A 14587-nucleotide genomic window follows, 5' to 3' on the forward strand; every position below is an offset into this window, starting at 1 on the left:
AGTCCCCCAACACTAAGGGGCAATTTAGAATATCCAATCAACCTAACCCACACATCTTTGGTGTGTTGGAGGAAACCGGAGCACCCGGAGGAAACCCACCCAGACACGGGGAGAACATGCAGATGCCACACAGACAGTGACCCAAGCTGGGAATCGAACCCAGGCTCTTGGCGCTGTGAGGCAGCAGTGATAACCCACTGTGTGCCACCCCAATTGACATGCTTCAGTGGGCTGAATTCCCCTGGTGCGTGGGTGGTGGGCTTGATGTTGGGGAGGGAGAATCTGGACAAAAAAGTGGGGCAAGCTCCTCTCAGGATAGCTCCCTTTGTCAGAGGGTCAGTGCTGAGGGAGTGCCGCACTGTCAGAGGGTCAGTGCTGAGGGAGTGCCGCACTGTCAGAGGGTCAGTGCTGAGGGAGTGCCGCACTGTCAGAGGGTCAGTGCTGAGGGAGTGCCGCACTGTCAGAGGGTCAGTGCTGAGGGAGTGCCGCACTGTCAGAGGGTCAGTGCTGAGGGAGTGCCGCACTGTCAGAGGGTCAGTGCTGAGGGAGCGCCGCACTGTCAGAGGGTCAGTGCTGAGGGAGCGCCGCACTGTCAGAGGGTCAGTGCTGAGGGAGCGCCGCACTGTCAGAGGGTCAGTGCTGAGGGAGCGCCGCACTGTCAGAGGGTCAGTGCTGAGGGAGTGCTGCACTGTCAGAGGGTCAGTGCTGAGGGAGCGCCGCACTGTCAGAGGGTCAGTGCTGAGGGAGCGCCGCACTGTCAGAGGGTCAGTGCTGAGGGAGCGCCGCACTGTCAGAGGGTCAGTGCTGAGGGAGCGCCGCACTGTCAGAGGGTCAGTCATGAGCATTCCGTACTGTTTTGGTTTAGTAGAGGGAATGCTGCCCCACTTGGAGAGGTGGGGAGACAGTGGCTTATTGGTATTGTCACTGGCTTAGTAATTCAGAGACCCAGAGTAATGCTCTGGCTACCCAGATTCAAATCCCACCATAGCACATGATGAAATTTGAATTCAGTAAAAATCTAACATTAGGGTTGGGATTTTACAGCCTCCCTTGTTTGAGACCGGAAATTCCTGCCTGGGGTCGATGGAGATTTCGGATCCTCGTCCGTGCCAGTTCTGTGGCGAGCGAGGTGGTAGAGTTGATGAGAGATTGATGTTGGCCTACAAGTTTGGACGATCATGAAACCATTGTCAATTGTAAAAACCCATCTGTTTCATTAACGTCCTTTAGGGAAGGAAGTCTGCTGTCTTTACCTGGTCTGGCCTACACGTGACTCCAAATCCACAGCAAACTGCCTTCTGAAATGGTCGAACATGCCACTCACTTCAAGGGCAATTAGGGATGGGCATCAAGTGCGGGCCTCCCCAGCGATGCCCCACATCTCATGAAAGAAGTATAAAAATTGCTGAGGGAGTGCTGCAATGTTGGAGCTGCTATCTTTCAAATGAGATGTTTCACCAAGACATTGTCTGTCCTCTCAGGTGCACTTGGAAGATCCCATGACCCTATTTTGAAGAGAAGGAGAGTTCTATCCAATGTGCTGGCCAACATTAATCCCTCATGCAACATCACAGAAGGACTTACTCTGGTCATTTTCACACTGCTGTGTGTGGGAGCTTGCAATTTATTTTAAATATAATATAACAGTGGCTACACTTTGAAAAGGATCTCATTGACCACAAAGTATCTTGGAGCCTCTGGCGTGAGCATCTTAACACCACATGGTCTGCTGAAATTCAAGACCACCATCTTTCTCGAGGGCAACTAAAGATTGGCAATAAATGCTCCCAACAATACTCACATTCCAGGAATAAAGTTAAAAATAAATTTCATTTCAAAGCTGATGATTTAGAGACATTCTGTTCTTCCATCTCACTGATTTGTTTGCCCTTTGAAATGCCTCACTGATTCTGACATTCTTTAATTCTTTAATGTATCTTTCCATTGTTTGTCTGTGACTATTCCATCAACCGGCAATCATTGCTCTGCTATATCCTTGCTGCAATCCACTTTTCACCTCCTTCCCACTGATATGCTTGAAGCAAATAATAGAATACTGCAGATGCTGACAATGTGGCACAGAAACAAAAAGTTTGTTTATTAGTGTCCCATGTCAGCTTACATTAACACTGCAATGAAGTCACTGTGAAAATCCCCTAGTCACCGCATTCCAGCATCCGTTCAGGTAGATTGAGGGAGAATTTAGCATGGCCAATGCAGTTAACCAGCACATCTGTGGACTGTGGGAGGAAACCGGAGCACCCGGAGGGAACCCACACAGATGTGGGAAGAATGTCCGCACAGACAGTGACCCAAGCTGGGAGAGGTGGCAATGCTCTGTGCCAGTGTACCACCTGAGAGCAGGTCAGGCAGAATCTGTGGAGAAAGAAAGGAAGATTGGGTGACAATTCAGGTTTACAGCCCTTCATTAAAACCCAAATGAATTTACTTCTTCACCTCTCTTAATTGGAACGGTTCAGCTGCGAATATCAGCTGCCTGATCCTCCGTGTTACTCTCACACTGATATTTTATTTGACTTCCTGTATACAGTTTTTATATTTCAGAATTTTACATTATCTAATTTCCACCCCCTGATTGGAAAAGTGCTTGACCTTATTTTTCACTAAGACTTGATTTTGATTTGATTTATTATCACATGTATTAACATAGTGAAAAGTATTGTTTCTTGCATGTAATGCAGACAAAACATATTGTTCGTAGAGAAGGAAAGAATGCAGAATGTAATGTTACAGTCATAGTTAGGATGAAGAAAAAGATCAACTTGGTGCGAGGTAAGTCTGTTCACGAGTCTGATGGCAGCAGGGAAGAAGCTGTCCTTGAGTCAGCTGGTACATGTCCCCAGGCCTTTGTAACTTTTTGCAATGGAAGAAGGCGGAAGAGAGAATGTCCTGAGTGTGTGGGGTCCTTAGTTATGCTGGCTGTTTTTCCGAGGCAGCAGGAAGTGTAGGCAGAGTAATGGATGGGCGGCTGGTTTGCACGATGGATTGGCTTCGTTTGTGACCTTTGTAGTTTCTTGCAGTCTTGGGCAGGGCAGGAGTCATCTCAAGCTGTGACACAGCCAGAAAGAATGCTTTCTATGATGCATCTGTAAAAGTTGGTGAGATGCCAAATCGTAGCTGACATGCCAAATTTCCTTAGTCTCCTGAGAAAGTAGAGACGTTAATGAGCTTTCTTAACTGTAGCGTCAGCATAGAGGGCCCAGGACAAGTTGGTGATATGGACACCTAAAAACCTGAAACTCTCAGCCATTTCTACTTCATCCCCATTGATGTAGATGGGGCATGAGTTCCACTGTGCTTCCTGAAGTCGATGACTGTCTCCTTAGTTTTGTTGACATTGAGGGAGAAATTATTGTTGTCGCACCAGTTCACCAGATTCTGTGTCTCATCATTATCTGACCCACTGTGGTGATTTCATCAGCAAAATTGAAAATTGAGTTGGAGGGGAATTTGGCCACACAGTCATAGGTGTATAAGGAGTAGAATAGGGAGCTGAGGACACAGCCTTGTGGGGCACTGGTGTTGAGGATAATTGTGGGGGAGGTGTTATTGCTTATCCTTACTGATTGTGGTCTGTGGGTGGGTTTGGAAGTCTAGGATCCAGTTACAGGAGCCAAGCCCCAACCTATGGAGTTTGGAGATGAGTTTTGTGGGAATAATCGTGCTGAAGGCTGAGCTGTAGCCAAAAAACAGGAGTCTGACATAGGTGCCTTTGTTGTCTAGGTGTTCCAGGGTTGAGTGCAGAGCCAGGAAGATGGTATCTGCTGTGGACCTGTTGTGGGGTTAGGCAAACTGTGGATCCAGGCAATCTGGGAGGCCGGAATTGATTTGTACCATGACTAACCTTTCAAAGCACTTCATAATGATAGATACCAGAGCCACCGGTCAATAGTCATTAAGGCATGATGCCTAGCTTTTCTTTGGTTCTGGGGTGTTGGTCATCTTGAGATAGATAGGGACCTCAGATTGTTATAGAGAGGTAAAAATGGCTGTGAATATCCCCACCAGCTGGGTACCCTATCCAGGCGACTTGCTTAAGAAGGTGTCTTTGAAAGGAGGATTGAAGATTTGGGAGAAATATCTTTTTCACGGTATCACATTGCTCAAAGGTTTGGCTCCACCAGCTGGGCAGTAACAGAAATCCACACACATCCTCCCACAGGCGGTTTGGGGCAAAGTTCCAGGGCAGCTTTGACTATTTTGTTGTACAGCAAGACACCCATTTTCACCGCTCAACAGCTCACCTCTGTTAAAGATCCAAATCACTCGAGTCGAGGGAGGGGGAAGGGGCATTACTGTGACGGAGAGAGGTATTAATAAAACTAAGGGGAGAAAAATATCTTCAAATGTCATTGGCAGAAGATCTAGAAAGGAGAAATGTTTCTGCTCAAAAAAAATAGTTGGGATCTGGAATGTTCCAACCAAAAAAAGGTGGTGGAGGCTGATTTCATCGATGATTTTAAAGGGAGTTAGACAGGTGCTCAAGGTTGGGAAATGTACACGGTTATAGACGTAAGTGACATTAAATAAAGATCCTCTCTGTGAGATCCGGCGACCATTAAAAGCTTCCAATGACAGTGGGTGATGGAAAGCACTGAACCCTTCCTGACAGCAGCTGAGATAATCCAACTCCATCAAAACTGGCACTTAAAGCTGTCCCTTATTATCCTGTCTGGTTTCACGAGGTTCTATGTATCTGAACCTTGAAAATGTACCAGTGTTTGCAGTGTAGAATTATGAAACTATTGCACATGGACGGGGGGGAAATGTTGCTGATATTATCAGGATCACTGTCTATGTTGGAATTACAGACCAACTCAAACTGCTTTTACAATAATTCTCTTTTAATGATGTGGTGCAGACTTACTAATTTAAATCAGTTTGGCCTCCCACAACTCATTAATTGCCACATTGGGAAACTTTGTTGAGTTTGTGATCGTCACATTCAAAAATATCTTACATTTTTCCTCTCATTTTCAGAAAGAGATGACATCACGAATATGCCACTGAAAGGTGACAGAGATTCTGGATAGCTCCAGACCCCAGCAAGCACCAACCCGCAACCAATATATCAGTTCCCTGCCTGCATCTGCGTCACTGGCACTAACACATCAGAGACAGACAACAGCCCGACAGTAACCTGGGGCAATTCTGTGCATTTGGGTTGGTAAAATATCTGAATGAGTATTGTGAGAAGCACTCTGTCATTATAAATGTTTTCTTCCCTTTTGATTTTGTGATGGTCCAGTCTTCAGCCGAAACCAGATCACTGTCTGAAAGCAGGATTATACAATGTAGCTGTCTCAATTAACAGAGTTCAGTCTGATAGCTGATATCAATTATTCAGCGCATAGTTAAAAGGTCTAGACCTTTGGTAATGAAATGTCAAGGAAGAGAGTGAACACAAAGCTCTTCTTTTAATCTCTCGGAGATGGTTTTAAATCTACCTGGCTGACTGCGAGGATGGAAGCTTCCTTTCTCAATGGGCTGCGGGAATTCAGGATTCCGCCCCCCCCCCGACAGTTAAAACTGACTCTAAAAGATCAGCAGCTAAGGGCAACGTGAAACTGGTCAGTGACTGTGATTCGGCCCTTTCCACAGGCATGCAATCTCCACCAGTGATATCCATCCTGGCTCAATGTCCATTTTTATCTGTTCCAACTCACACAGCAATCAACAAGAATCAACCCTTTGGACACCAGCACAGCCTCTTCACGCCACGACGCTCTGGACCCACTGGATCCCTCTCAGCTTTGCAAAATTTTCTATGTGTCCCTTCCTCCGACTCACTTTTCTCTTGGGTAAAAGCAAATTACAGTGGATGCTGGAATCTGAAACCAAAAGAGAAAATGCTGGAAAATCTCAGCAGGTCTGGCAGCATCTGTAAGGAGAGAAAAGAGCTTTGACAAAGAGTCATCTAGACTGGAAACATCGGCTCTTTCCTCTCCTTACAAATGCTGCCAGACCTGCTGAGATTTTCCAGCATTCTTTCTTTTGGTTCCTTTTTCTCTTGGCCTATGCACGGAAAGAGGCCATTCAATGCCGTGAGCTTGTTCTATCTTTGAATTAAAGCAAGATTTATCAGCACCTCAACTCTACTGACCTCATCTCCATATCCTTCAGAGTCCTCACTCAACAAAAATCGATCCATCTCAGTTTTGAAAACTCCAGTTACGTTCCACATTTCAAGTACCTCACAGAATCCTACAGTACAGAAGAGGCCATTTGGCCCATCAAGTCTGCATCGACACATGTTCATTCCAGACTGTCACCAACCTCTGGGCAAAAAACATTTTTCCACAAATTCCTCTAAACCTTCCACTCCTCACTTTTAACCGATGTCCCCTCATAAAATGACCCTTCAACTAAGGGGAACAGCTGCTTCCTATCCACCCTGTCCATGCCCCTCATAACTTTGAGCACCTCAATCAGGTCATCCTTCAGTCTTCTCTGCTCCAATGAAAACAACCTAAGCCTATCCAACCTCTCACCCCCAGGCAGCATCTTGTGTGAAAAAGTACTTCTTGCTTTCCCTTCTGAATATTCTACTCTAATTTGAAAGTTATGTCTCCTTTTCATTTCCCACATCTGAGGAAACTGTTTATTCTATTATACAATTGTTACACTGCAGAAGGAGGCCATTTTGCCCATCAGATCTGCAAACTTTTAACATAAGATCATCCTCTCAATCCTCTAAAGTCAGGACAATACCAGCCAATATGTCTGCAGAATCTCACACGCTTCCTTATAAGCTGTTCATCAATTATAAATTGTCTCTGGAACTGATGGATGGTCAGTGACCCCGAGTGTTAACCCGCTGCCTTCTTCACTCCTTCCCGATCTGGCTTTCATTTCAGATTCCCAATGCTTTTTTCTCTGGTTTAATTTTGTTGGTTCAAATCAAGTATCATCCCCAAATCCCACAGTGTTAAAAGTTAAACATGTTCCTTGTGTCACCATTCCTCACTGTCTTTCAGTCTGAGATGTCAGTTATTCTCCTCACGAGCTATGTACAAGAAACTTACAGTACTTATGGGGTTTTATAAGGGCAATGAAAACCCTCTCATAATGACCTGGATGGTACAGATTAGAAACAAATGAGAGATGATGCAAAAATTGACGCTTGCGGTGACAATATTTTGTAGCTTTGATGGAAAGCCTATCTAATGGCTATCTCAAGTTGATGGTTTTGTGTTAAGTGAATGACCCTTCCAGAAGATTAAATTAGCTGGAATGGCCACAGAAAACTAGTTCTAAGACTGCGACCAGATGATGGGAATCGTTAGCCCAAGATCAAATTCGTTCCCAGATACCATAAGGCCGTAAGACATAGGAGCAGAATGAGGCCACTCAGCCCATTGAGTCTGCTCCACCATTCAATCATGGCTCATATTTTTCTCATCCCCATTCTCTTGCCTTTTCCCCACAACCCCTGATCCCCTTATTAATCAAGAACCTATCTATCTCTGTCTTAAAGACACTCAATGACCCGGCCTCCACAGCCTTCTGCGGCAAAGAGTTCAACAGATTCACCACCTTCTGGCTGAAGAAATTCCTCCTCATCTCTGTTTTAAAGGATCGTCCCTTTAGCCTGGGGTTCTGCCCTCTGGTTCTAGTTCTTCCTATTAGTGAAAATATCCTCTCCATGTCCACTCTATCCAGGTTTTGCAGTATCCTGTAAGTTTCAATAAGATCCCCCCCTTGTCCTTCTAAACTCCAATGACTACAGACCCAGAGTCCTCAACCATTCCTCAGAGGACAGGCTCTTCATTCCAGGGTTCACAGCTGTGCCACCTGAGATGTTAAGAAAATAAAAAAAATGTTAGAACATGGTCACCTGCGGTTATTGCATTTGGTCAGCAGACGTCTTACACGTTAACCTTCAGCTGATGGTGTTTGAAATGGTTTCCAAGACCAGCTGTCTGGAGGCATTACATCTTGGTCAGCTCAAACTGGAGATATTCTTGGAGACACCGGCAGACATTTACAGGGATGATGGCATCTGTCACTTCACTGAGCTTGATTTAATGACAATCCAATCACTAATCAGAAAATAAATACTTCTGGCCTATTTTGCTTGTCTTTTATTTTAAAAGTTGGAAGTTTTTTTTCAGTGATTAGGAGTAACGGATTTTTTAAAACCAAATTGAGTTTCTACCGTATTCACCTAGTATAGTTATTTATCGAATTTATAGTTATAACGGATGATTCATGCATTGAATCAGGACTTTTAATGACTCCATGATTGAATTTGGTGAATGTGAGAAAGTTGAACTGAACTATGTTATAAATGACAATGAAAATGCTATTATAAAATGTCTGATGGGACAAATAGCCTTTCAATGATAAAAAAGAGAATGCCTGTTGCTCCTTTTAAGTAAGGAAGTATTTAATTGGCTGTAAAGTGCTTTGGGATGTCCTGAGGTTATGACAGCACTGTATAAATGCAAGTTTTCCTTAATGAAAATCACCCATTTTGAACTACACACAAAACAAAATTGGAATGCTGGAGATCAGAAATAAAAACAGAAAAGTCTGGAAATACTCAAAGAGTTAGCCAGTCATCAACCTGAAACTTTAATTCTGTTTCTTTCTTCACAGATGCTGCCTGACGTGCTGAGTCTTTCCAAGATTTTCTGTTTCTATGCTACATATTTCAAAGTGATATCTTCCCATGGTGTTGTTAGCAATTGTTTATTGTGGAGAATTTCATCCTTCCAGGATTTTCAACGTATTATCGAGAGCTTGTACTGATAATGCAGCAAACTCATGTGCATGATCGGAAAAATGTGTTTTGCAACTGAACATTTTGAATTTATTTTGTGATATATTGATACAATGACCCAATATTGAACTAGAAATCAGCCATCCATTTTGTTTTGGAAATAATGCAAAATATATAAAATAGAATATTTTGTGCATCGTCATTTAACAACAAAATATTTTTGCTTGTTTGTTTAGTGATAATACCTTTCGAGGTATTAACCTCCTGATTTTAGGGTTAAGTTTAATTGAGCTTAAAGTTAATAATGTGAGATAAAAGTCAGGCAAAACTTGACAAAAGCCCCAAAATTAGACATGAGAAAACAGGAGACTTGGAATAACACCCGGTTTCCAGGTGATAGCAAAGGAGGCATTTCACCTTCAGTCTGTATTAACTGGAAACAATAGTCTGTTCCGTACATTTAGACAGACTTCCACTGGGAAGGAAGTGCCGAGGATGCAGCGAGTGATGCACATTATCCCCTTTTATAGCAGTTTAATCTGTGATGCTTTTTAAAGTACTGTTTTAATTATTTCATAACCTATATTGATGATTAAACTAAGGTTTGATCTGAGAAGCTCGTATTTGCTCTGAGACTTTGAACAATTTGTGATTCCAATTCTGGCAAAAATGAAATCTGAAAATCAGGAGATCTACTCTTAGATTATGTTTAGCGACTAATTGCAGTTAAAATCAATGCTTTTCTGTATTTAGATCAAAAATGTTTGTTGGAATTTTTTTTGATATTCAATTTTGCTGGATCACATAAGGACGATTTATGTTAAGACGTTGAAGAAGAGGGGTCTATTTAACTTGCTTTCTCAATGTCCTACTCAAATAAAATTTTATTAAAAAATAAATCCTTCATATCACTGTGCTTATTTCATGTGTTACCCTTGCTGTTACGAGTAACATTGCTTTGAAACTGAACCTGCTGGCACCTTGTGTGTTACAGCCCATTATATGTTTAATGTTAAAAAGGTATAACTTGTATTAATTAATATGCTAGCTTAGTTTATTTATTAGTGTCACAAGTAGGCTTACATTAACACCGCAATGAAGTTACTGTGAAAAGTGCCACACTCCATCAGACTTCTTCCTCTATACCCTAGCTATGACTGTAACACTACATTCTGCACTCTCTCCTTTATTCCCTCCCTATGAACGGTATGCTTTGTCTGTATAGAGTGCAAGAAACAATACTTTTCACTGGATACTAATACATGTGACAATAATAAATCAAATTAAAATCCAGTGTCTGTTTGGGTACGCTGAGGGAGAACTTAGCACTGTGTGGGTTTCCTCCGGGTGTTCCAGTTTTCTCCCACAGTCCGAAAGACATGCTAGTTAGGTGCATTGACCCGAACGTGTGCCAGAGTGTGGCGACTAGGAGATTTTCACAGTAATTTCATTGCAGTGTTAATGTAAGCCTACTTGTGACACTAATAAATAAACATTAAACTTCAGCTTTAGATGATCTGAGTTTTGAGAACTACGAACATATGGAGCAGGCATTCATTCAGTGCCAATACTAAAAGGCAGGTGGCAATCAAATCCTTTAAGCCAGAAAATCTTTTAAAATAATGACAATGCCTTGAATAAGTAATCCGGTCTGAAACTTATTAAGGACTATGGGTTTCACCTATACACATTTTCAGTTTTGAACACCATAATATGAATTTATTGCACAGAAAATGTAAAAGATTAGATTTTATCACATCTTATACTTATCTATTCTGTGGCATTCACACAGTTTGCTTTTCCATGAATACAGTGTTATAATCCTGCAATGCCATCTCATCAACTTAATGCAGCAAAGCAGACTTATTGAGTGGTTGAATGATATCGAGATAAACAAGGTGTATAATCCTTTCTGCGTCAGATAGAATAAAGCTTTAATAAAGACCAGAACAGGTGGAAGTGCAAACAGATAGCTGATCTGAAGCTTGAGTCTGACATCTGAGCCAAGTAGGTGGTTAACACCATGGCTGAGAAAGGATGAAGCTGGTAATCCTTGTCCATTAGCCCAAATAGAGTTATTTATCCAGTTGTATATATACACAATGGCTTATTTTACTTCTCCATCAATGTGACATCTCCTCTGCTGTTCTTCTAACCTTTAATAGTTTTTTTTAAAATAGTTAGAAGTTTCTAGAAATTATGATGACAATTGACTAATTAATAAGTTACAGAGTCTAACGGTGACCAACATGTCCGAGAACCCCCCCATTTGCGTGCAGATATTCTCGTTGATTCTTCTGGTTGTCTTTGGGTTTTACTGCATTGTGAAAGGGGCTTCTTTCACCGTGTTCAGCTGGTGGTACATCGTGGGAGCAGCCTGCATGGTGGCAGCTGCCTTCACCTCCTTCCGCATTTATGAAGTATGTACACTAGCGTCACACCAAGAGACTGTTTCAGAACTCCCTGCAACCAACCCTTCACAGTAGCAGGTCGGAGAGCAGTTTATCAAGTCCTAGTACACTAAGCAAGAGAGAACCTAAACTGCATGAACTTCTGTTCTATCATTCCAATGGGAGCGTGTAACGTACCTTGAAGCTGAAGTGCTATTTCTCAGAATGCCATGTGTGTTCCAAAGACTGGGCTGGTATGTGATAATAATTTTTATTTTTTCTATGGAATTAGGCAAATATTTGGAAACTTTTCTCTCTAATTTACCTCCTCCATCCCTATTCCTTTCCCCGAATCCTCTGTTCCTCTGTCTTTGGCCTTTTCTACATCCTCCTCATCACTACCTTCCCCTGCCGTTCCCCGTCCTGTAACCCCATTGGTGACCATGCCTTCAGCATGGACGGCACCGTGGTTAGCACTGCTGCCTCACAGCACCCGGGACCTGGGTTCAAACCTGGCCTCGGCTGATTGTCTATGCAGAGCTTGCGCATTCTCCCCATGTCTCTGTGGGTTTCCTCTGGGTGCTCCAGTTTACTTCCACAGTCCAAAGATGAGCGGATTGGATGGATTGGCTATGCCAAATTGTCCGTTGTGTAGGTTAGATGGCTTAGCCATGGTAAATGTGCAGTGTTATGGGAATAGGGTGGGGTTGGGGATGTGAATATTGAAAGTCTCAATGAGCTGTAAAAAGGCGTTAATATCTATAACCTCCTCCAGCCCTGCAACACTAGAAAAGAAAAAGAAACTTGGAGCAAAATGGAGGCCATCCCAGCTGACCTTTTTTCTCTGGAGCGTAGGAGACTGAGGGGTGATCTTATGGAGGTCTATAAAATAATGAGGGGCACAGATCAACTAGATAGTCAATATCTTTTCCCAAAGGTAGGGGAGTCTAAAATTAGACAGCATAAGTTTAAGGTGAGAATGGAGAAATACAAAAGGGTCCAGAGGGGTAAATGTTTTCCACACAGAAGGTGGTGAGTGTCTGGAACAAACTGCCAGAGGTAGTAGTAGAGGTGGGTACAATTTTGTCTTTTTAAAAGCATTTAGACAGTTACATGGGTAAGGTGGGTATAGAGGGATATGGGCCAAATGTGGGCAATTGGGATTAGCTTCAGGGTTTTAAACAAAAAGGATGGCATGAACAAGTTGGGCCGAAAGCCTGTTTCTATGCTGTAAACATCTATGACACTGCCATTTTAAAATTAACTCATACTCACCAAACCTCTCTCTTGCTTCCATTCTACCGCAGTCACTGTTTGAACTTCTGCTTTTTTAATTTCCTTAACTTCTCAATTGTTAAAACCATTTCCATCGCTCTTGGATTCCTCTCTCTCTTGCTAAGATTTTTTCATATCCCAAAACTTTTATATGTTAAATAAAAGCAAATTACTACAGATGCTGAAATCTGAAACAAAAATGGAAAATGCTGGGAAATCTCAGCAGTTCTAACAGCATCTATGGAAAGAGAACAGAGCCAATGTTTCAGGTCTGGATGACCCTTTGCCAGAGCAGAAGGCAAAATAGGAAATGAATCCCTTAAACCTGGATCAGTTGTCCTCCCTCTTTTTTTTGATTAATTAGCTCTGTTTGTGACATAATAGGTGATTGGCTATTTGCATTAATAAAACTGGTAAATGATTCAGCAAGGGATGTGTGTGATACTCCTTTAAGGTGGTAGAACATGTGTATAACCAGTATCAAAATTGCCGTGAATGCTAAGAGACCTTCAAGTTTTTGGTGTCCAGATCACCAACAACCTGTCCTGGTACCTCCCATGCTGGCACTATAGTTAAGAAACACACCAACACCTCTATTTTCTCAGAGGGCTAAGGAAATTTGGCATGTCAGCTCCAACTCTCACCAACCTTTACAGATGCACCATAGAAAGCATTCTTTCTGGTTGTATCACAGCTTGGTATGGCTCCTGCTCTGTCCAAGACCACGAGGAACTACAAAGAGTCATGAATGTGTCCAATCCATCACACAAACCAGCCTCCCATCCTCTGTCCACACTTCCCGCTGCCTCGGCAAAGCAGCCAGCATAATTAAGGATCTCATACACCCCGGACATTCTCTCTTCCATCTTCCGTCAGGAAAAAAATAACAGTCTGAGACACATACCAACTCAAGAACAGCTTCTTCCCTGTTGCCATTAGACTTTTGAATGGACCTACCGTGCATTAAGTTAAACTTTCTCTGCACTATGACTGTAACACTACATTCTGCACTCCCTCCTTCCCTTCTCTATGAATGGTATGCTTTGTCTGTATAGTATGCAAGAAACAATACTTTCAATGTATACTTATATATAACAATAATAAATCAAATCAAACTCTTTAGCAAATTAAACTTTTCACCTAACCAGGAGTTCCACTCTGTGACCAGTGACCACTTTAAGGATTAGAGTATCTAACAGACACAATTTCATTGGATCAATTAGCTTAGGAAGAGGCCATTTGGCCCACTGAGTCTGTGCTGGCTCTTTGACTTTCCACATAGTTGCACCTTTTTGCTCATTCCCCATAGCCCTGGGATTCTCCCCCTTCAAACATTTAATACATTTCCTTATTGAAGTTACTCCTCTTGCCCCTTCAGGCTCTGTGTGCAAAAAACGTCCTCAGCTCCTGCCTAGTTGCTTTGTCGATGAACCTAAACCCTGTTACATTACTGTGCGTAATGACTACCGTGCTTACCTTAGTCTTTGCACATCAGAGTAATTCATCAGATATGAAGATTTTCAAGATGTTTAAAATATGACTGGTGATGTAAATATAACTGTGTTGAAGGAAAACCACTATTGCCAATTTCTATTTGCTTTTAACAAGAAAATAAAGCTACTGAAAATGAAAAAAAAACCTAAACCCTGTTTCCTCTCGTCATTGAGTTTCCTGCCACTGAAAACACTTTTTGTATTTACTCTATTAATTACCTTCAATTGCCCTTTCTAATGATCCTTTTGTTGAATAGCAGACTCTAAATTGCCTGAGTAATAGCGGCCACTTACAGCTGAGTAGGCAGGTGCTGTCCCCATTGGGTTGTCAGAGTGATTGAAGCTGTGATATTTAAGTTTAATGTTAGGGGTTTGTGGTTCAGTCGGGAGAGTGCAGTGCCTGGGGCAATGTTGCGCTCCACTGGCTGTTTTCGCTCGGTTATCTGCCCCTTTTCTGCTCGCGGCTCCTGCCAGCGGTATTACTGTCACTTTAAACATGATGGGAAAGCGGCCGAGACATTGCCAAGACCGCAGGGTAAGGACAGGGGGAGAGGAGAAGGAGTAAACAGGCCAAATGGCACAGAGGAAATGAAACAGCCTTTGTGAAAAGCGTACACCATTTCATTTTTTATTCCATCGCTCTGGGGGAGACAATTTGAATTGAAATTAAAACACTGGTTGGT

The 14587-nt window shown here is 42.6% G+C and overlaps 1 protein-coding gene across 6 annotated transcripts in view; it reads left to right on the forward strand.

Moving 5' to 3' along the window:
• Window positions 1–9614, forward strand: part of LOC145342832 (MOB kinase activator 3B) — a 126255-nt gene extending 116641 nt beyond the window's left edge. For 4 of the 6 annotated variants that reach the window (XM_080188314.1, XM_080188313.1, XM_080188310.1 and 1 more), the window contains one exon: window positions 5002–9614. In XM_080188314.1, coding sequence (XP_080044440.1) covers window positions 5002–5031 — 30 coding nt within the window. In that variant the 3' untranslated portion in view covers window positions 5032–9614. The remainder of the gene's footprint in view (window positions 1–5001) is intronic. The other 2 variants (XR_013886653.1, XR_013886654.1) reach the window with 2 other exon arrangements.
• The last annotated feature ends 4973 nt before the right edge of the window (window positions 9615–14587 follow it).

Source organism: Carcharhinus amblyrhynchos, chromosome 5 (genome assembly GCF_965287045.1).
Source record: "Carcharhinus amblyrhynchos chromosome 5, sCarAmb.v2.hapA, whole genome shotgun sequence".
NCBI classification, from domain to species: Eukaryota; Metazoa; Chordata; class Chondrichthyes; order Carcharhiniformes; family Carcharhinidae; genus Carcharhinus; species Carcharhinus amblyrhynchos.